This window comes from Nelumbo nucifera, chromosome 2 (genome assembly GCF_055504915.1).
Source record: "Nelumbo nucifera cultivar China Antique chromosome 2, China Antique-T2T, whole genome shotgun sequence".
Classification (NCBI taxonomy): domain Eukaryota; kingdom Viridiplantae; phylum Streptophyta; class Magnoliopsida; order Proteales; family Nelumbonaceae; genus Nelumbo; species Nelumbo nucifera.
Window position 1 is genome coordinate 7,762,323 of NC_142650.1, and position 22,551 is coordinate 7,784,873.

The 22,551-nt window shown below is 38.2% G+C and overlaps 1 protein-coding gene across 1 annotated transcript; it reads left to right on the forward strand.

The window, feature by feature from the left end:
* The first annotated feature begins 637 nt into the window (after positions 1-637).
* Positions 638-3,817, forward strand: LOC104594822 (zinc finger protein JACKDAW-like). The gene is made up of 4 exons (XM_010255323.3): positions 638-852; positions 962-1,321; positions 1,423-1,819; positions 2,050-3,817. The coding sequence occupies exons 2-4, from the start codon at positions 1,180-1,182 to the stop codon at positions 3,146-3,148; spliced, it is 1,638 nt and encodes a 545-aa protein (XP_010253625.1). The 5' UTR covers positions 638-852; positions 962-1,179; the 3' UTR covers positions 3,149-3,817.
* Positions 3,818-22,551: the final 18,734 nt, after the last annotated feature.

The following is a 22,551-nucleotide window of genomic DNA, read 5'->3' on the forward strand; positions in this document are numbered from 1 at the left end:
TACCATCATCATACCAACAATTCTCGTCGACGTCGAGACGACTACACTACACTACACCCTCTCTCCCTCCGTCCGTCCGTCCGTCTCTCGCAAAAACTCTCACGCCTTTTACTCACAATATACTTTTTGGAAGGAAGGAGATGGTGCAGTGCAGTGCAGAGCGGCAGTCTGATGGGACCCACGTCCACCTTTGAGCCAGAGAGGTATCACGGACGGCACCGTAATATGGCCTCGGTAAATGTGACGAAGCCCCTCTCTCTCCTCTCTTGCCTTCCCAGTTCCCACTCTGCATGTTTAAATAAAATATAAATATAGATATTTCTGAGTATTGTTGCAATGGTGCAATAATGGCTTAATCATTTATTCCTGATGAAGGGCTATAAAGGCAATAGACTTTTTAAGTTAAACCTTTTTCTTGAAAGAATATATAAATGTATGTATATAACAATCAAACCTCATCGTTACGTGAAACATCCCATCTCCAACCTTTTCTTTTCTTTCATCTCTCTCTCTAACCTTTTTCTGTTCTGTTCTGGTCTGTCTTTTTAGTTTTTACCTTCCCCGCTTTATTTTATTCTTTGAAAAATTAAGAGGAAGTTTCAGTTCTTATAAGCCATAAAAAGAGACACCAGCTTACACTACTAAATTACAAGGGTGAGAAAGAGGAGAGAGAGAGAGAGAGGGAGCGGTGGCCCAGCTGAGTCTATGGCTGACCGACCTTGAGAAGGCATGTAGGATAAGAAGAAGGGAGGAGTGAGAAAGAAAGAGAGAGAAAGGGATGAAATATTCTCTTTAGCTTTGATGAGTTTTGGTTTTTTCTTCTGAGATTGAAGCAAAGTAAAGGAAATCTGCGTAAGAAGAGTCCGATTTTGTAGAGTTTATTTTTAGTTTTAAAATTGTTTTTGCCTGGTGGGTTTTGTTGGATTCAAGTTTGAGTTTGGTTTTTTGTTTGTTTGGGCAGAATCGGAGAATCGGGAGTTGAATATACGAAGTGATTTATCTGTTTGTGCTTGTGCGTAGTCCGCTCGTCTTTGGAGTTTGGAGAAGAAGCTTTCCGTTTTTTGCTTTGTACGATATCAGTTTTGGATTTTGGAGAGCTAGTTCTTCGGGGGTGCTAAGTGCTAACTAAACTAAAAGGAAGGACACCCGCCTTGTTCGTCTGCTTGCTTGAATTCAGACATGCAAATGATGTCTGGAGATGGGCTTTCAATTCCCTCTTCAGTCAGAGGGTTTCCTCAGGAACCAATTTCAAACCCTAATCCTAATCCTCCTAATGCTAATCCAGTTGTCAAGAAGAAACGAAATCTACCCGGAACACCAGGTATATGCAGCCCAACCTTCGTCTTCTTCTTCTTCTTCTTCTTCTTCTTCTTCTTCTTCTTCTTCTTCTGTTCTCTTACGGGTTCTGGTGCTTCTTAACAGATCCAGATGCGGAGGTCATTGCTCTATCTCCCAAGACTCTCATGGCAACCAACCGGTTCGTCTGCGAAATCTGTAACAAAGGTTTCCAGAGGGACCAGAACCTGCAGCTTCATCGACGAGGGCACAACTTGCCATGGAAGCTTCGACAGAGAACCAGCAAAGAAATCCGGAAGAGGGTATACATCTGCCCCGAGAAGAGCTGCGTTCACCACGATCCATCCCGGGCGCTCGGAGATCTTACCGGAATAAAGAAACATTTCAGCAGAAAACATGGCGAGAAGAAGTGGAAGTGCGAGAAATGTTCCAAGAAATATGCAGTCCAGTCCGACTGGAAAGCTCACACCAAGACTTGTGGCACTAGAGAGTATAAATGCGACTGTGGAACACTCTTCTCCAGGTAAACTCTTGCAATCTATATATGATTTCGTTCATTCTCCTGGTTGAAGCTTTAGTCTTTTATACTTACATTTAAAACGTTCTAGAAGAAATAAATGCTCACGTAGAAGATTTTATGGCTTTTATTCGGATTTAATGCCACTAAATTGGTGGACTATAAACTGTAAAGGGCTGTTGATAGCAGTTGTTTTAGAATTTAAAATAGGGTTTGTTCAACTTTAAATCCATCAGGAAGGACAGCTTCATCACCCACAGAGCCTTCTGTGATGCCTTAGCAGAAGAGAGTGCTCGACTCACTTCGGCTGCAGCCACCAACCTCAACTTCAGAACGGATTCCATCAATGACGCCACGTCGACTATGCCGCATGGGTTTGGAGGCCGAGGAGGACCAAACGCCACTGCTGGTATCCCTCCATTATGCCCGGTTTTCAGGCCAGAATTCGCCGGCCCCGAGGCCACCAATGTTCTAGATGCAAACCGGCAGAAACCAAGGCTGTCGCTGTGGCTGGATCAAGCCAATTCTCATTTGAATCCCATTGATGCGGCAGCTAATTCTAATGCTTTCTTGGCAACGAGTTCAACGGGTTTGCCTGAATTGGTGCAAATGGCATCGACCAATATGTTCAGCTCCTCCTCTTCATTGGTCGATTACGGAGGATGCGTTCAGCCGCAGTGGCCGTCGACGGGTGGGAATCTGTCTTTATCAACATCCCCGCGTGGATTAAAAGAGGAGAATGGAAACAAAGGCCAGTTGGTAGAAAGCTTAGCGCCTTTGTATTCCAACAACAACCAAAACCAGCAAGCAAACTCAGCCCACATGTCAGCGACTGCACTTTTACAGAAGGCAGCTCAAATGGGATCGACTAGGAGCAACCCCTCATTACTCGGTAGCTTCGGAGTGGTGAGCTCGTCTTCCTCAGATACAACAAGCTTCAATCCTCACGTCCAAAACAGAAACGAGTTCCACCAGTTAATGAGGCAAGCTGCAAATCAACCGGAGAACATAAACGAGCTGATGAATTCGATATCCACGGCAACCGCCACCACAGGGGTTGGTGATGGAATGGTGGGTGGGTTGAATTTAAGCTCATTAACGGGCACAGTAAACAATCTCGACCGTCTAATGATCCCGCAGGGTGGAAAACAAGGTCAATCAGTTCCAGTTCCACAAAAGTTCCTCTCGACCGCAAATGAAGTGGAACACAGTCTTACGAGAGATTTCCTAGGCGTAGGAGGAGATGCCGGCAGGCCATTCTTACAGCAAGAGTTAGCGAAATTTGCTTCGATGGGTTCAGCCATGAACTTGAGTCAATACAGTAGCACCCACTGAACTGTTGCTCCATTACTTTAATTTGACAAAAAATCCTTGTCGTAAGATACAATAACAAGCAGCGTAAGAGTAAGACAAACAGAACAGAAGTTGACTGTGGCGAGAACGCCCAAACTCTAAAGGCCTTGGTTACCGAGTCGGACCGGTCCGTTGAAGCTGCAAAGAGTTCTCCACACAGCGACGGCTGTGGCTGTGTCTAGAGAGAGAGAGAGGGAGGAGTTGAGAATGACCGAATGCGAATCGTCAGAGACGGATGGGTGGGGGGCAGTTGTCAGTGCAGCAGGTGGAAGCAACTCGGCATTGCGGAGGGGAAGTCCTTGGAGTCACGCATGTTGTTGGTTAATCTATCAGGCCTGGCCCTAGCTTTCTTCCCATCATTTCTTGCTTTAAAACTAAACAGCGCGGAAAACCACAAGATGCGTTGACTGCCGGTCAAAGTATACCGGCCGATGATGTCAACGTTGTTTTGAATCTTCGGAGTTGGGATCGATGCGTTTTTTTCCCTTTGGCGTTTCTTTCAATTATCTCATCAGTTTTTCATCATTCGTAGTCTAAATACATTTTCTTTTTTTCTTTTTTTTCGTTTCTTCTCTGGACGAGGTCTCTTCTAAACTCGAATATAATTGAGATTGAATGAACTCAAAGGAGTAATGAAAGCCGTTGTTTTCATTCTGATGCGCTGGTCCAAAAAAAAAAAAAAGTAGTTGACTGGCTGAACTGCCGGGTCGTCAGACAGACTACTTAGATTTCCACTCATTTCTGTTCTGTGGAAAACTGGAAACAGAAACAAAGTCGTCGAACCAGCTGAAAAAAAGAAGGGGGGAATTGTAGACACGTAAAGACGGAATTTCTTTTGTGGATGGAAATTGGGCGCCACCCAATATATTGCGGCCTTCCACCGTAAGCAAAACTAATATATATATAGAGAGCAAACTGGGGAGAAATGGATGTTTCAAGATTCGTCTTATTGGGTTCAATTAGGCTATATGTTTGGATCGGGTTTGTGAGTTGAGAGGGAGGGCCCTTTATATAAATATATATATATATATATATATATGATGTGTTAGTGGCAGGCGCAGGTCCATAAGCAAAAAGCCTGCAGGTTCATAGATCGATCTGAAAGCCTTGTTCCCCAGAAACCAGAATGATTTTGAAGTAACTTTCCCCCCTGACACAGACTAACATGGCACTCCCCCTCCCCCTCCCCCTCCACTCCACTTATATAAACATAAAGCTCCCACTCCCCCAAGAGAAGACATAACTGGTTCTCTTTTGTCATCTCGATCGGCTTGTAGCTAGTTTGTTCTCCTGCTCTCCAGTTTGTTGATTAGGAGGAGAATATACAAGCGTACACGCATAGACAACCCCACCCACACCGATCCACACGCATTGAGCTCTCTGGAAGCAGTGGAAAATGGGTCCCTATTGGCTTTATTGGCTACTCATGTTACAAAAAATAAAATAAAATAAAACTGTGCATGTTGTTAGCTAGCTGCTACTGCTATTTAAACCGAACAGATGGCTCATCCTGACAAAAGAAGTTCAAAACTGTTAAACGGTTCAAACGATTTGACCGCCTGAATCAATGGTTTTTGGTGAAATAATAGTTCTAGAATAAAACAGATCTGACCAGTTCCTAATTTTTCCGGTCCAACCATCCGGTCTGGTCCGATCTTGAAGACCATGGTTTGTATCAAAATGTCAGCTTGGAAAATGGGGAAAAAAAAAAAGCAAACAAACCATGACATGATGCATATCAGAACTAAAAAAAAAGGGGGTTAACGTTTTGCATGCTTCTTAGGTCTCACTCAATCTATATACAAAATTGTAAAGCAAAGAGATGTTTCTTCTAGACTGCGTTCTCTTCCAGGCCAAAGGGGCGAGGGAAAAAGGTTTTATTAATTATATATAAAACTGAAATTGTACTGCTGGTGTTCATCTAATTTTTCATCATCAAAAAACCAGCAGCCAGGTTGAGGGATGGAGATCAAAATTATTAATAATTAAAAATAAGGAAATGGACAGGACAGAATTAATGTATGTGCATTTAGTTGGATGACATTGATCAAATCAAATACGTATGTGCATGTGTTCATTGTTGCAGCAAAAAGACGAGGAGGAGCTTCGTGGTAGGTTCTCCTCATACGCATCCGTGCAGTGCAGGGCATATTTTGGCCGTTGCATGATTAATTAATTGGAGTGGGGGGAGTTAGTTAGTACCCCCCCATTCATTCTCCACATTTTCTTCATTCATCCACAAAAATATAAAGGTACGTCTACTGAAGAGTGAAGATTCATGACAACAAGTCACACCCCTCCAATCCAAGTCTCTTCAACAATTAATTTTTGCTGTCTCCTGCTTCTTGCGCTCTTCTTCAACAACCAACACCACACATCGGCCGTTCCTGCTACTTAAAAGAACTGCACCTATTATTTGATTAAACCTATAGTAGGTGATATGAAAAGGAAATGCGAATGCGCTGGGAACTTGCATGACCCAATTCCTGCTTCAGAGGCTACCGATGATGAGATGAATTAAGATGAGGAAGAGCAGACGTCTGAGCATGCTTCAATTCTATTAAGCTCAGAGCACTGGTTTAGTAAGATTTAAGGGATTGGTTGCTTCAAATTAAGACAAAGGAAAACCCATGATAAACGATAATTAATTTCTTTTTCATGAAATGTCACCATCCAAAAAAAAAAAAAAAAACAGTAGGAGCACGTGATTGTATTAACCTAATCTAGCTGGTTTTGGTTAATTTACGGTTTACCATGCATTTTATAGGCAGCATAGCTCCTAGTCCTAGGCAGTGTGACGGAGTCAATTCATTGGTTGAAAGAAGGCCCCCAAACCCAATGTTTCTTGGGTCTCGTGCTGTCGACTGGACTAACAACTCGGGATAAAAAAAAGGGGCTGATAGGAAGATCAAAGATGGATGTGTCTCATACATAGCAGGCCGAGACACAGTTGAGGAGGATTTGAGTAGCCCAATTGGTAAAGTGGTAAAGACCGATCAAGTTCACTCTGGCTCCTTTTAAAAAAGCCTCCTTGAAATTTGAAAAGTTGGTGTCACCATGCATTTAAATTCTAAAATTCTTCTGAAACAAGGGGAGACGTGGATCTGCAGTTATCCACCGTGAAAGTTAAAAAGAAAGTGTTAAAGATAGTGCGATATATATTGTTGCATGTGAATATGAATATTAATTGTACTACTACTATTTGATCAGTTGAAAGAAGGCTGGTTTCTTGTCCCTCTGCTTGTCTCTGTTTTATAATGAGCCAAAGCTTACTGAACCAAGCAGCCCCTGTTTCGTCCTCACTCCTTGGGTTTGGTTTGGACCCATCTGTATAAGTGTGTTGACAATCCCTTCCTAGGATTCTTGAAAAGAGAAGAGTCTTTGGTGGAGTGGATGGAATTGATAACTATATGTATATACACGCTGGATGGAAGCAACAGGTGGACAACTTTTTGGGTACAAGCAAGTCTAAGCTACAACAGCAAGGTGAGAGAAGCTGCTGAGAGCATTAATTTGAAGATGGGTAAATGGTAACAAAAGCCTACAAGTAGTACTGATCATGTATAAAGCTCATATATAAAGATACAGAGAAAGAATCAAATGTTAAGCCTCAATCGATGGGATTTGCAAAAGGAAAGCTGCTGGTAGCTAAAAGGGAAAAGATGAACCCATTAAGTAGAAGATAGAGTTGAAATGTGGTGATGAGAAAATGGAGATCCTGGACTTTGATCCAATGCATTAGAAAAAAGAAGGAAAATTTACTCTTTTCTGGGTAACAAAGACGAGGTTGTCTTGGAACTAAAGGAAGAATGTTTCGTATACCAATATAACAAGGAACCTTGGGAAGTGCATTTCAAGTTTATTGTGTTTTTTATAACCGACAATCACTGTATTTCTTTCGGTATCGAGAAGCTAAACAACTTTTTTCTTTTGGTTTTAAATGAATCTCTTGGAATCATGTGGGTTGTAAGGATTAGAGCTGCAGAAAGGGAAACTAATTCCCAAAAGTACATGTAAATAAACAAGTGTAGGTTGCTCAATACATTTTTTTTTTTTTTTAATTCAGAATTGTGGAAATAATACCCTGTTTTTCTTTTTCTTAAATTAAGGAGCTCTATACCCCATTATCCCCACTAGAAATTTAAAATACGGAAGAGATACATCAAAAGAGCAGTTCTGGTTTCTCCTGTGGGTAAGAGGTGAGACTGTTTGTTCATATTACGACTAACATGTGTGATCATACAGGTGTCAAAAAACACAGTTAAAACTCTTATTTCATCAAAATATTAGCATTAGACGCCCTGATTTTTTATTGGGTAAATTACAGATAAATACCCTGTAACTATGGGAGTAATGACAAATGGTGTGTCTTGAACTTTTAAATGTGACATTTGAGTACTTTGAACTCTCGGAATAGACATGATGGTGTGCATTAAGATGAAATATGAGAAGAAAAACAAGGGTTTCAAAAATAACAACCTAAGAATGAAGACCTCATAACTACATTTTCATAGAAGAGAAAGGGCATATGGTTTCAAACGTAAGAAAACTCAAACATAAGAACGAAACCCCTTTCTTTCTCTTCTTTGTTGGTTGATTCATGTTTGTCGTAGTTCAGGCTTAACAATGAAATCTGAGAAGAAAAATAATGATTTCAAAATAAACAGGGTGTTTATTTCTGGATGTTTAAGGTACTCAAGTTTAGGGTATCTGTTTGTCGCTACCCCCAAAACATAGGACACTCAAGTGTTCATTTCAAAATCGTCTAAAAACACAAAAAGGGTAATTTTGGGATTTTGGAATGTTTAAAGTTGCAGGTCTCCTCACATGCTGCGGGTAACTGAGGGAATACTAACAGATGGATTGGAGTGTCTATTTCTGGGAATTTTGGGTACTCAAGTGTCACTTTTTGAAAATTCAAGGTACCTATCTATCACTACCCAAAGTATAAGGTACCTATAATTTACCCTTTTTTAATTTATTCATAACCTTAGGAGTCGACCATTGTCTCCCAAAGTGTTCTTGATCTTCACTAGTTTAAATTTTCATTTAAAATTATCTAGCATAGAGGTTATGCATCCCTCCTCGATATATTATTATTGCAAGTATATATGTTTTCTATCATGAATATATTAATTTTACAGTTACATAATCTTGCAGGAAATACACATAGCTCTTATTTTTCTTCTTTTCCTCATAATTATATATAGCTTTGTTAGTTGAATAAAATGAAACTTGATCTAGACAATCATTTAACAAAAAAAACCATAATTAGATTGAAGGAAAGGTGGAGTTTGGTTAAGTCTCACAAACTACTCTAATGCTAATATTGGTCTGATTGATTATTTCTTTTAATAGTTAGTCTCAAGGAATTATGTATTAAGAAAATTTTAAGTTATTAGATGAGGTCTCTAATAGGTCGTTTTTCTCTAGCCTTATCAATTCTAAGATCTACCCATCAAACCTATTCTTTCTTTAATAACAACAACATAGTTCAAAACTTATATTATTTTTATTGATTTAATTGAATAATTTAATCTCTAGATTTTCATTAATACACACACACACATTCAAATATTACCTTCTACATTACTTATTATACACATTGTAAATATTACCTTCTACATTACTTATTATACACATTCAAATATTAAATTGAAGAATCATTATTAAATCATGCAATTGACTCAATGGTTAAATGAGACCATTGTTGTTATAATCATGAGTGCTTGGGTTCAAATCTTCATATACTCAAAGTATTTTGGGATTTATTTTAAGGGAAGTTTGGTTCTGATAGGGTAAACCCTTAAACCTTGGAATTGGTCTAGGTGGGAATTGGTTCCGATAGTAAGGAACGATCAATTCAAGGTTGGCCATCTTCAATCATTTACCTTATTGATTGACTAACCTTGTTGGCCATCTTCTAATTTCAAGTTTCAAGTGTCAATAGTTGATCCCATCCTTCTTTTCATTCTACATTATGTACGAGCAAAGATCTGAACAGTGCCATTTAGAGAGGTTAGGAATTGGGAGCCAGATTTGCTTAGAACAAAATACCTTTCCAACATGATATGTGTCTACACATCTTACCATAAGACTAGAACCCACCATGGTGAGATGTACAAGCACATATAGTATTGGAATGTGATGAAAAAGTATTTTGTTGTGAATAAATCCCATCCCTAGGGATTGGGCTTTATATTTCACTATCTATGACCCATGTGATGCATGGGATGCTGTATTTCTACTTTTTGTGTGTAGAATAGTAAAAAAAAAAAAAGTTTATTTTCCTTTTCAGTTATTGAGCTTCAAATCGTCCTTTTTATATAGCTTATATATTATGAGAAGTTCATAAACCAACTGATTATGACTCAATTGATACCTTATCTTGTTAGTTGTAGCATAGACCTGGATTGGGGCAATGGGCTACCTCCCATTGTGTAGCCCTATAAAACCAAAAAATGTGCTTAGCATGAGATTAATAACCAAGTTAAAGAAAACAATTTCAAAATTGAACTTATGAAAATAACTAAAAGCTCACATTAAGTTCTTTCTTACTACATTTGATTATTGATGAACAAAACAATCCATTAAACAAATATATATTAAATTAAATTAATAAAAACATAGAGAAAAACCTGAATCCAAGGAAAGGAGCAAAATAGAGGGAAAACCTGATAACCCAAGGAAAGAAGTGATGATTTGTTTCCATTGGTTCACCCCATGTATTAGTGGGCAAATTTGATTTTTAGACATTAATTTGGGTCCAAGCTAAGGTTCACATTTAGGTTGACTATTAACCTAACCCAACCCATACACCCTACTTTATTAGAGAGAACTAAAAGGGATAGAGAGATATTTAAGAGGAAAATAAGGATTTAATGGGGATGGGAGATGTTATAAACATTGACTATTAAGGGGTGTGCGTGTGTGTGTGTGTGTGAGAGAGAGAGAGAGAGATTTATTAGATAGTAAATATAGATTCGGTGGGAGACAATAAAGACCTATGAGGTTTTTAATGACTTAATATAAAATAAATATGCACATACGGTTTTTTAGAAATGTACTTTTAAGGGAAAAAATGAAGTAACATTGATTCACCAAAGGTTTTTAATGACTTAATAGTAGAAAATTAATTTTCTTTTCCTTTTTAGTTTTTGAGCTTCAAATTTATTGCTTTTTATATAGCTAAAAACGAGCTTAACATGAGATCAATTACCATTTTAAAAAACAATTTCAAAATTGAATTGACAAAGATAACCAAAGCTCATGTTAAGTGATTTTTATTGTTTTATTGTTAAACCAAAAGAATCCTTGAAACAAATCTACATTAAATTAATAAAAGAATAAAGAAAATCCTAATAAGCCATGGAAACAGAAATGGTTTCTTTAGACTTTTATATAAGAAGAAAATTAATTCGCCCCATGTATTAGTGGGAAAATTTGGGTTTTGATATTAGTTTGGGCCAAATGTAGAGTTCATATTTAAGTTGGCACTTAACACAACCCAATCCATTTAACTAACACCCTTAATTTATCATATAGAGCCAAAAGTAAAGAGGTTTAAAGAAAAAGAAGGATTTAATGGAAAATGGAGATGTTACAAAGATTTACTATTAAGGTGAGAGAGTATGATGGTATTATTAGAGAGTAAATATGGAATTTATGAGAGACAGTGAAGATCCATCAAAGTACATTTTAAAATTACCTTATTATACTTTTAATGATTCATTTAAATCATTTAAAAATAAATATGCACATGTGCAAAACAGGAGAGTAGGAGAAGGCATATGTGAGCTCTTTGGTGAAAGGACTCCTCATCTCTCCTCTTTCCTCTTTCTATCATATATATAGATTTGCTTCCTATTCCGGCTATCGAACTGATCATAATTTTTACTTTTTTTCCAACGGAATTACCTTTGCAAAAATGAAACTAAAACAACAGTAGAATTAGAGTTGGTTGGCTATCGAACTGATTTATTATGTTTTTTTATTGAAGTCTGCGTTTGGTTGCATTGCAAATTAATTTGCATTAATACAAATACATGAAAGTGCAAATGTAAAAAATGCAAATTCTTGTTTAGTTTTATTTTGGATTTTATTTTATTATGCTTCATGTCTTAATTTACTTCAATCATTTTTTATCAAGTAAGCACATTTGGTGATCACACTGAATAAGCAGTCGGTAAACTTTTTTAACACCTATCGTCCTTTAAATAACCCCCCGCCTATCCATGATGAAGTGATTCTAATTAAGTTCATTAAATTTTTAGTGAGTGCTTTTGCTCACTGGGTGTGACTGACTGGACCCCGACTTCTTCTTCAAGAAATGAAATCATTTCTAGTTTCTATTCACATTCCAATAATGGAGAGCTTGTTTGCTAGCATTCCCATTTCAGGTTGTAATGATGCCACTGTTAGTTTGGTCTCATGTAGGCGATCCAACTTTAATTGTTTAAAATTTTATTTTTCTCATGTCATGCTGGTGCCATTTGAGAAAATAGTATAATACTATAAGGCCATGTTCTTTTTTCGAAAACATATTTACCTGGGTAAATGCATTTACACTTACCCATGTTCTTTTTTGTTTAATTTATTCAAGTAAATAACATTATTTACTTTCCCATGTTTTTTTGCAACACCCACTTTCCTGGGTAAGTTGTTCTTTTTTTCACCTTTTGCCAATTTTACCCTTTCACCATTAGCTTTTATAGAAGGGGAAAGAACATTTTCTAGTATATGTGAACCACTCAAATTTTTTTAGATAATAACCACTCAAAATTTATGACGTCCACGTATGGCACATCTGGATAAAGATCTACTTCTTTTGCAAACTTTTACCAATTATCTTGCTGCTAGCTATAGTTGAAACTGTTGGTTAGAATTTGATTGAACAATATCTTTCGAGTTCGGGATAATAGCATTCACATCATCCTCACAAACGTTAAAACAATCTCTGCATTCAACTGTTAGAATCTAACTGAACAATAATAGGCTCTGGTTGGATATGGTTATTGCACATAATCTCTCCTGCATAACAGTTCTTCAAATCTGCTCCAAAATGACTATTGGATATGATTACTTCACATCTCTCCTACCCTATGCACATCTGTGGCAAATTAAACAAGAATCATATGAAATATGAGAATCTAAACCATACTTCTTTGAAGTGGGTGGGTGCATAGTAAGGGATTGGATTGATCAATCCCATACTTCTTTCATAACTGGGCTTATATATAAAGTGGGGGATGTCTCCAAGTTGTCTATATGAAGAGATCCATGGTTTGTTGAAAAACCTCCTATTGAGCTCTATTCATCCCTTTTCATTGTTGTAGAGAATAGAGATACATTAGCATGGAACTACAATGAAGAGGGAACAAGTGTAGTAGTTTGGAATCTAATATTCATAGTAAACCTCAAGGATTGCTGCTACTTATCTTACTTAAGCTATTCCTCATCATCTCATGAATATCCATATCTTTTCCTTAGCTATTCCATCTATTTTCTTGCTTGACATGCCTTTGTGTATCTATGCCTATTTGCTTCTTCACAATGTTTTACTTTTCCCCTAAACTTATGTTCTATTTTTTGAAAGAAAATGCACATCACTTTAGAAAGCAGGGTGTGTGTGCACATCAACCATGAGAAAATCCTAGTTCTTAAGCTTTTTGCCCTTAATTCCACTAGTATTGCTGCATTCTATCTTTATTTACTCAATACACTCCAACAAGCTTGCTACTTGTGATATAGTTTACTTATATCATCTATAAGTAACAAGAGATGAGAAACTTCCAATGCCAAATAACCTGACAAAATGTTCAACACCTTCATATTGACTAATATGCTAAACCCACTTTTTTAGGATCAATGTGTAAATATTTTCTCAACGGCCTCTTCTCTATTGTTGTTTTTTCTTTAAACCAATCAAACCAAAGCAAGAAAAAGAAAATATAAAACATGAAAATGTAGACATGATGACAAAACCAAGAACCGGACAAATATTCTAAATTGCAATAAATGGCACATTTCTATAGAAGACTTTGGTAATGTAGTAAATAGTCAAGTCTCATTTTAGATTGTGCTCTATAAAAGAGGGCCAGTGAGCTGAACCAAATACATTGTGTTGTTTAAAGTTAAATGGCTAATGTTTCATTTTGTTTTTTGTGCTACGAATAATCTATTAACTGTTTCAATGTTTATTTGATGTCATGTGCTTTTACATATTACACCTTTCCTAGAACTCCAGTGTGCCAAATTACTTGAGTTCTTTTACCATCCAATCAAGCTATCTGAACAAAAAGTCAATTTCATGCACTTTCAAGTACTCAAACAAGCTATTAAACAATGATTCATGAATATTAAGAAATTGTTCAAATTTCCAATATTCCTTCCCACCCCACCGAAAAAGTAAAGAAAAAGAGCACTAGCTTCATTTGAAAAACCCAAGAAATAGCATGAAATTATTTCTCTATAATGGAAATGGATCTTCAGCAATCATTTACAGAAGAGACAAACGAAATTGTTTATATCCCTCAAGTTAACAATCTAGATCACCTAAAAGACAAACACAACCAAAAAAAATAAAACAAAATAATAAGAATAATATCAGTTCAAGTGAACACAAGAGGTGGCAGGAAAAGCTAGAGGTCTAACCATCGAGAGTTGTATCCTGAGCCTCGCAGACAATCCTTTCCCGTCGAAAAATTCACACATTCCTCAAGCTTACCAACGTAGACGTGCACCTCAGAGGATGCAATTGAATGCTCAAGCCCTTAAATTTTTGTAGGCTGTAGATTTTCCCGATGTTCAAGCATTAATTGAAGAAGCTATGGTGATGGCAATAGGGCTGTACGGAATCCAGGACGAGGAACAGTTATAGATTCGAGTATCGTAGATCTAAGAGATGGATATATGTAAGAAACTACTTAAATAAATCTCCTATGAGAGAGAGAGAGAGAGATTTCAGGAGACCAGAGCAAACACCGAAGAGGAGAGAAAAAAATAAGATGCATTTGTGCATCACAAAGGAACATCAGAGTAGGAACAACGATTCTTACCAAGAAAGAAAATGGCAACCAGCGGTGACTAATGCAACGACAACGGCAAGTAAGAGGATCAGCGGCAGCAAGAACGATGAAGATGATGAAACAGTAGAAGTGGAGAAACTCTCAGACGGATGAAGCTTTATGTTTTGGGGGCAACTTTGACATTTTCATGTTTATTGTATTTACCTTCCACTCAGGAAATCAACTTACCCGAGTCTAAGGAGTAAGGAGGGAACCACTTACCCGGGTAAGTGATACTCGGGGAAATAAAATTCACTGTGAGTCCCACTTGCTTTTGAAATCCGAACATGGGAAAGTTGGTCAATGAGATTCACAATCCCATTGACCAACTTTTCCCACTTTTATTTCACAAAAAACGATCGCGCCCTAAGTTCTATGTCTGATTGTCTCTCTCTCTCTCAAATGAAATGACATCAAAGTTTTAGTTTTAGGTGATAAGTTTAGGGGGTGTTCGATGGAGGAACCCGATTTAGTATGTTAAATAAACATTTGATAAATATTGTGACAACATAGTCTAGGGGTATTATAACATGGTGTTGTTTTTGAAATAAAAAACAATTGCCATTTCAACAAAAATAATATAATTTTATTGATTTGACAATTCTTTTTGTTTTCAAAAACAAAACCAACTATGTTGTAGAGCACTCCCTTAAGTGATCACCCGATATATTAAGAGAAACTAACATCTGGTGACAATATTTGACAATACTCGCTACTCCTTTTGGCTGAACTATACTATTGGCTTTAGGGGTAAGCGTTGGGTTTGTTCGGTTAAAAACCGATTACTATTTTTGAAAACTGAATCAAAACCGGACTTATTTAAAACCGAACAAACAGAACCAAAATTTTATTTCAGTTATTTTGATTGGTTCGATTGTAATCGAACAGTAATCTACTCTACTGGTCACTGCTGCAATTGGAGTAGCCGAGTAGGTAACAAAGGGGAAAAAGAAAAAAAAAATGAACTACCAACCTACCAGACTAAAGAGGGGACGAAGAGAAGACAAAACTATATAAAAATAACTGGGGGGGGGGTTGGTTAATGACGAATAAAAGGGGAAAAAGAAAAATAACAAAAAAAATATCTTACCTGAGTTGCAGAGTTGTCGCCGCCATCAAAGTATCACTTGCCGGTGTTGCCACTGTTGCTGGTGAGTGGTGCGGCAGTGCCAAACTGAAACTGCCAATCTGTGAGTGCCAGACTGAAAAGAGGATGAAGAAATGAAAAATAAGACAGTTCACGAGTTCAGTCAGTAAGTATTTAGAAGTGAAGAGGAAAACCAAAAACGTAGAGATTAGAGAAGAGAATAGGATTAGAGGAAGGAAGACAAAGAGATTAGAGAAGACTCAAGACGAACTGACAAAGAGAAGTCAAGAACAAGAATAACTGACGAAGAGGAAGACAAAGACTTGAGGATTTTGGATTTTGGCCTAATCCCTAATGTAATAAGCTAATTACTTATTTATCTCTAATAGTTTAGTTAATTCGGTTAACCGAACTTCTAAAAAGCATACTCGAAACCAAAAACCAATCTTAATAAAACTGAACCAAACTGTTCACCCGAACTAACTGAACCGATCAAGCCAAAACCAAAATTTCAGTTCGGTTATTCGATTTCAACCGAACTATACTCACCCCTGATTGGCTTTACGGTGTTCAAATAATTGATTGGGGTATATGGGGTATGTGATTTGCATTTGTTACCGCACATTCTGTAGTTCTAGTTCTATACTTTGCATTTGTCAAAGTGAATGGTTTTGTTTTCTAAAACAAAAACGCGTGTCACATCACAAAAAAAAAAAAAAAAAAAAAAAAACGTTTCACCTTATCCAGTTGAATGTTTCTAGTCTGCAAGGGCTTTTACTCAAGGGTTAAATAATTCTTTTGATTTGTTTGACCTTAAAGAAGTTAAAGCATAAATAAAATACCCTTAATATTTCACATAATAGAACGAATTAAAAAATGCACAACAACAATATTAAACCACTCAGGATTTCCTACAAACTTTTTCTATCCATTCTTTATTCATCGTGAATTGGAATCACACATCTCTTAATTCATAATAAAAATGTGTGATTTCAATCTACCGCGGGTAGAGAGTGGATAGAAAAAATATGTAGGAAATCTGGGCTCATATTAAACCACCAGTAATTTTCCATTTTCACAATTCTATTCAATGTTGTTACACTTTGAATTCCACGTAGAATTGCTTTGGTCAGTGGATAATGGTTCAACCATTCGATTTAAGGATGACAATAGACCTTGTAGTAATAGGCCCGAGTTGAGGTCAGCCCATCCCGCATATCAGGCCTGAAATATAGACCCAAGTCCGACGCTACATGATCTTGGGCGAGAGGCCTGCCTGGCATATAATTGATATATCATATACTTCGGGATGGGCCTGGCTCAGAAGTTTTAGTCCTAATCTCAGCCTGGAGATTTGTAGGCTAGACGGGCCAAGCTAGCCAAGCTAGCAACGATTTAATCAATTAAATAACAAAATGCAAAAAAAAAATGAAAATGAAAAATAGAAAATGGTTATATGTTATCTTTTATAGCTACTTTACATAAAAATAAGGTTAGACCAATAAATATTAGAGGGTATGACACCTATAAACACATTTATTTGGTGTAAGCTTGACCAAAACCGGGCAGCCCAAAAACCATTTTGGCTGTGGTTCCTGGCCTGATTGGTTCGATCATCATTTGGTTTTTATTGATGTATCTCTTGCATAATTAATAGAAACTCCCTATCAACATAGGGTGGTTTGGTTCGAAGGAATAGAAGCCTGGAATTCTAAAACGGACCTGCCATTTGGTTGAGCGGAATGGGATTTCCCCGTATGGGGAATGGCCATTCCCGACTCCTCCCATTTTCATCCATTTATTTATTTTATTTATTTGACAAAAATACTTGTTCAATTCCAACCCTTTCTTTTAAAGTTTCAAGTCTCTATGATCAATTCCTTCGACCTCCATATTAGCTGCCAATGTCGCCGATCCCCATCTCCAGCCAAGTAAAACCGTTGCCGACCAACCACATCTCTTTCGAGGTAAGATTGTAGAGGACCATCCTGCGTCCCCTTCTCCTCCTCCTTTCAAATCAGCCTCCATCGCTTTTCAGGTTAACAGAGCATTCGAGAGTGCTACTTGATGCTGCCAAATCTAGAGCCGAGGGCAGTGAGTGCTATTTAATTGATACAAGTATGTATGTATAGTACAAATACAAGGCTTTGTATTGTATGTATTTGTATTTACATTATTATCAAAGATTCAGTTTTGTAAATAATACAAATATAAATGTATACAATACAAATATATACAAATACAAGGTTTTTCATTTTATATATTTGAATTTAGACTCTTTCCAAATTAGACTCAGTTTTGGAAAGAGTATAAATACAAATGTGTACAATACAAATATATACAAATACAAGGCTTTTCATTTTATATATTTGAATTTAGACTCTTTTCAAATTGAGCCTAAGGCTGTGTTTGATTGCAATGCAATTTTATTTACACTAAAATAATAATGCAAATTCTAGTTTAGTTTTATTTTGGGTTTTACTTTATTAATACTGTAATTAAATAAAATAAGTTAAAATTTGAAATAAAAAATATATCAGAATTTACACTCAAATCATTTGCACTATCATAATTTTGAATTTACAAATTCATTTGTACTACCACCAAACACAGCATAAATAAATGAATAATTGCAAAATAAACATCATCCCCTCGCAAATATATAAAATAGATTATAATACAAAACTCTCCAAACGACTAATAAGAATTTTTTTTCTAACTCACGGCTAATAAGAAATTTCCCCCTCACCTTTCTGTTGCTTTTTTATTTTGTATCAAACCAAACACTTTTTGATTCCCAGCCCTGATACAGTGCACTAATCATCTATGTAGGATCTAGATCTGTGGAGTCGACAAACCCGATGCAATCTGACCGAGCCTATGATAATCTGTTTCAGATAGCTCCAAGTTCCGATGGATTAGTTTTTGAGCCCGTTTTCTGACACCTGATAATAATTGGGTCGGTACTAACTCTATACTGATCTGGCCCAAATAAGAACCCACTTGCTAGCTATAAGCCTAGGCTATTATAAGTATTTAGTAATAAGTCTTTTTTTACTTTATATATACACGTCGCCTGGTCCATTTAAGCCCACGCGGGCCTTTTTAGTGGCAAATCCATTAGTCTATTTTCTACACTTTCCGAATAATCCATTTTCACCCCTTATGGGTGCAGGGGAAATCGGATTCAACTCTCACAAAACGGGGCTCTCACACCGTAATCAATTGATTCATTTACAGGGTGATTGGTTCCGCGCTTACGTTTACTGATGGTGCTATATATTTGGTATCTCAGCATTTTCTCTCTCTTACTTTTTTGTATGCATCAAAAATGTAAAAAGTGAACTTTGGTTTATGTGTATGTTGATCGTTTGTAGAAATTATTTTTTTAAAATTCCACAAACAGTCAAACGTTTATTCACTGTTAGGCTGAAGTGGTGCTTAATAGTGCCTAGTGGCACTTAATTGTTATAAACAGTCGCAATTATTGCATTTCTCGGTTTTATCAACAAATAAAGTACAAACATTTATTCAATAATCATAAACAGAACCAAACACATACTTAATCCTCACAAAACAATGCTCACACCATATTCAGCCCATTGTAAGCTTTATGTCAAAATGTGGAAATGATCCAAACTGGGCCAACTTGAGCTCGCCCAAGTTGTACTTGATTTATATTTGTACCTGATAAATATTTGTACTTGATTTGCATTCAAAATCAATAAAAAGTACTTGATAAATTGTTTATTGACAATTAGGCACCCTTAAGTGCCACATCAACAAAAGATTGAATAAACGTTCTATTATTAGATGAAGCATTAAAATGAAGCTTTTCCCGATGATTGATACATAGATAAACCAAGACTAAGTTTTACAAATATCTATACATATGAATAGGCATAATGGGATAAATGCTGATTTAGCAATGACATAACACCGTTTATCAAATAAACGAAAACCATACAAAAGACCACCCTAATCCTTGTGCCCATTATTTTCTGTTTTCTTTCTTAATTTCTTTTATTTATTTTACTAGGAGAGCCACATGTAATATTTTTATTTGAATTGTTCATATGATGTTTATACTCTTTCTTTTCATACAAAAGAATGGAGTTCAAATCTGTGCCCCACAAACGCTCCACACAATCGGAAGGCGCCAAGTGTCCTCTCGCACGATTTCCTTCCTCAGCGTGCGTAGAGTTAACGGGACGGCCGTTAGCTCCAAATTCCCGCTACTCTCGAGTCTCGACTTTCGATCCCTGCGGAGATTACCTCTATCTTCAGAGGCTACTCGACTCCCTCTGCTTGAATCGGAAACAAACCTACTATCTTCATCAACATCTTTGCCTCCACTGAATCTCCACCACGAGGAAACACTATCCTCTCGCCATGACCAATCCCTCTCCGATCTAAACCCCTTGGGGAACTCCCGCCTAGATCCAGAGAAGCTCTCGGATCGATGCATATGCTCTCCTCCATAGGAGTTCCTAGCCGAAGAAATTGAAACCCCCCAGTCGCTGCAATCCCGGTAGCGCTCAAAGTTCTTTCTACGATCGAAGCCATCAGAGTCATGGTCCAATCGCTTCCGCAAGGATCTGGAACTCTCCCGATCATCGTCTATCAATCGATCGTACCCAGACGAAGATGATAACCCCTTCCGCTTGCCACTCTCAGCTTTCGAATAAAACCGCTGATGCGAAGACGAGTGGTCTGCATCCTGATCCCTTCTTCCCCAATCTTTACAAACTCCCTTCTCCCCAACCGAATCAAGATCATTCTGACAAGTCGAAGACCGTTTTGGCAGACACACCGGAGGTATTCCCCGCTTGCCAGTAGTCTCTGCTTCTCTCCTCCAACTCTCTATTCATCAATCGCTCTTTTTCTTCTTCTGCTCCAGGGAGGAAGTTTTTGTTTTCGATGGCCATGCCGGACGGGGCCAAGAAGCTAAAAGATGTCGAACTATCTCCGGTATGTTGAATCCTTGGCGGTTCTACTGTTCAGCATCGGGAAGATGTCGCATTCGCATGTTAATCCTCGAGGAAGCACTTGCTTCGTAGGAGAATGATTTGGTGTTCCCTAGTGAGAGTTCTCTCGCCAGTCTCTGGTTCCATCGCCAATGTAGGTGAGCGTCAATTGATCTACGCGAGTCGGAGTATTGGATCACTAGAAATCAATACTGTAATCCAAGTTGCCAGTGATCCGGTGTTCCCTAGTCACATTCGCATGCTGTAATCCAAGTTTTGATGCAATAAAAAATAAATAAATGAAAATAAATAGGGAAAAACTGAACCTGTATAATGGTCGGGTGGTCGCCGGTGATCTCCCTTCCCTTCTGTGTTTTGTATTGAAAAAAAAAATAAGATAAAAAATAACTCAGCAAAACATGTAAAGGATGTTAGAGAGGAACGGGGAGTACCTCCGGTGTATTTGTCGGAGTGGTCATCTTTGCTGGAGTTCTCGCCATTAGTACGGATGGAGGAGTACAAGGGTCAAGAGACGAGGTCAAGAGTTGAGAGTAGCGGGAATTTGGAGCTAACGGGACGAGTTAAACGTCCGTCATATTAGCTCCACACGCGTTAAAGGGAAAATCGTGTAAAAGGACTGATTGGGTGGGGCATTTGTGGGGCGCAGATTTGGACTCAAAAAAATGCACTAACAACAATCGGGTTCAATCCCTTGCATTGAAAATATCTCTCTACTTATTTATTTTACTTCATGGGGAGATATTTCCAATGCAAGGTTACAAGAGGCTGTTCGAACAGTGTGAGAACCGAGGCCAAACTCCAATCCCTTGCCAATTTTGAGCAGAACCAAGCTGATTGGGGTGAATTTGCCCGAGATTTGCCTACAGCCTACAGCCTACAGCCTCTAATTCTTTACCTACAGCCTCTAATCAGGTCCAAAATATCTTTGATGATAGTATTTGTAATCTTATTTTAATAAGAAGCGTTAAATCGTTAATTACTGTTAATTACCAGAATAATGACTTTGTAATTGTTTAAAAACAACTACACAATCACGAGAAACTGAATTGAAAATTATGTTGTAACTCAAACAGCTAGCTAGCTGGTCCATTCAGTGCTCTTCCAATCTTCCTAGCTATGATAATATTTCCACGCCTTTAGTGCATTGATTCAACACTGTAAATATATCTGATGAGGGTGGATTTGGCCCATCAATGATATTGCGACACATGGTACCTTAGAACAACTAGGTGACACCTAGAACCACTTAGGCAACAATTTGCCTTAGCCAAGTTGATGGTATCCCACTTGGCGGCCTGGCCCAGGAGCGACCTGGTGGCTTGGCCCAGGCGTGAACTGGTGGCTTGGCCCTGGCGTGAACTGGCGGCGCCGACCAGGCGACCTGTGAGACGTGCTCGCCAACAAATTCGGTATGCATTTCCCAACACTCCCACGATCCTTGGAAGTTGGCCCACATACCGAATGATCCGGAGGGTGGTCAACGTGCATAGCGGTTGCCTCAGGCAATCTCGGACCACTTAGACGACTTCTCGAAAATCTCGGATGCGGTGCGTGTAGCCCATGTCAAACTATGCCTATATAAAGGCACCAACCCCAATGGCATAGAGGAGCAAGTAAGCATATTCTAGCTCTCATACTTTGTGATTTTTAACTTGCATTCTACTATGAGAGTATTGACTTAAGCATCGGAGCGACATCGCTGGGTTAGTCACCCCAGGTCCTCTGACATTGATTCCTTGCAGGTCTCTAAAGAACTACAAAGCTCAACAATCAATCCAGCTCGCCACCAGGCAACTCAGCACTTAATAGGCAATTCATCACTTAACCTGCCTAGCTCGGCCCAGTCAGCTCATCACCTAACCTGCCTAGCTCGGCCCAGTTAGTTCGAAACCTAACCTGCCTAGCTCAACCCAGTCAGCTCGTCACCTAACCTGCCTAGCTCGGCCCAGTTAGTTCGGCACCTAACCTACCTAGCTCGGCCTAGTTAACTCAGCACCTAATCTGCCCCAAGCTCAGCCTAGTCAGCTCGGCATCTAGGTCCTCATCCAGCAAAAGTTCACTTCGGCCTCTGAGTCATCGGCCACTTGGAAACATACCAAATGACGAAGTACTTAGCACCAAAAATTGATTCATCGATTGGCGTCGTCTGTGGGATACGCTACAAAAAGCTAAATTCTCATCCTCCGAAAGGCTAAGTCCTCTTCTTCCAGAAAGATAAGTTTTCACCTTTTAGAAACTAAAAGC

What these genes read in the sequence shown, in the direction of transcription:
- LOC104594822 (XM_010255323.3), top strand. Translation starts at nt 1,180, where the DNA reads ATGCAAATGATGTCTGGAGATGGGCTTTCAATTCCCTCTTCAGTCAGA. An exon ending in AAATCTACCCGGAACACCAG is followed by an intron (nt 1,322 to 1,422) that starts GTATATGCAGCC and finishes GCTTCTTAACAG; the next exon opens with ATCCAGATGCGGAGGTCATT. An exon ending in TGTGGAACACTCTTCTCCAG is followed by an intron (nt 1,820 to 2,049) that starts GTAAACTCTTGC and finishes TAAATCCATCAG; the next exon opens with GAAGGACAGCTTCATCACCC.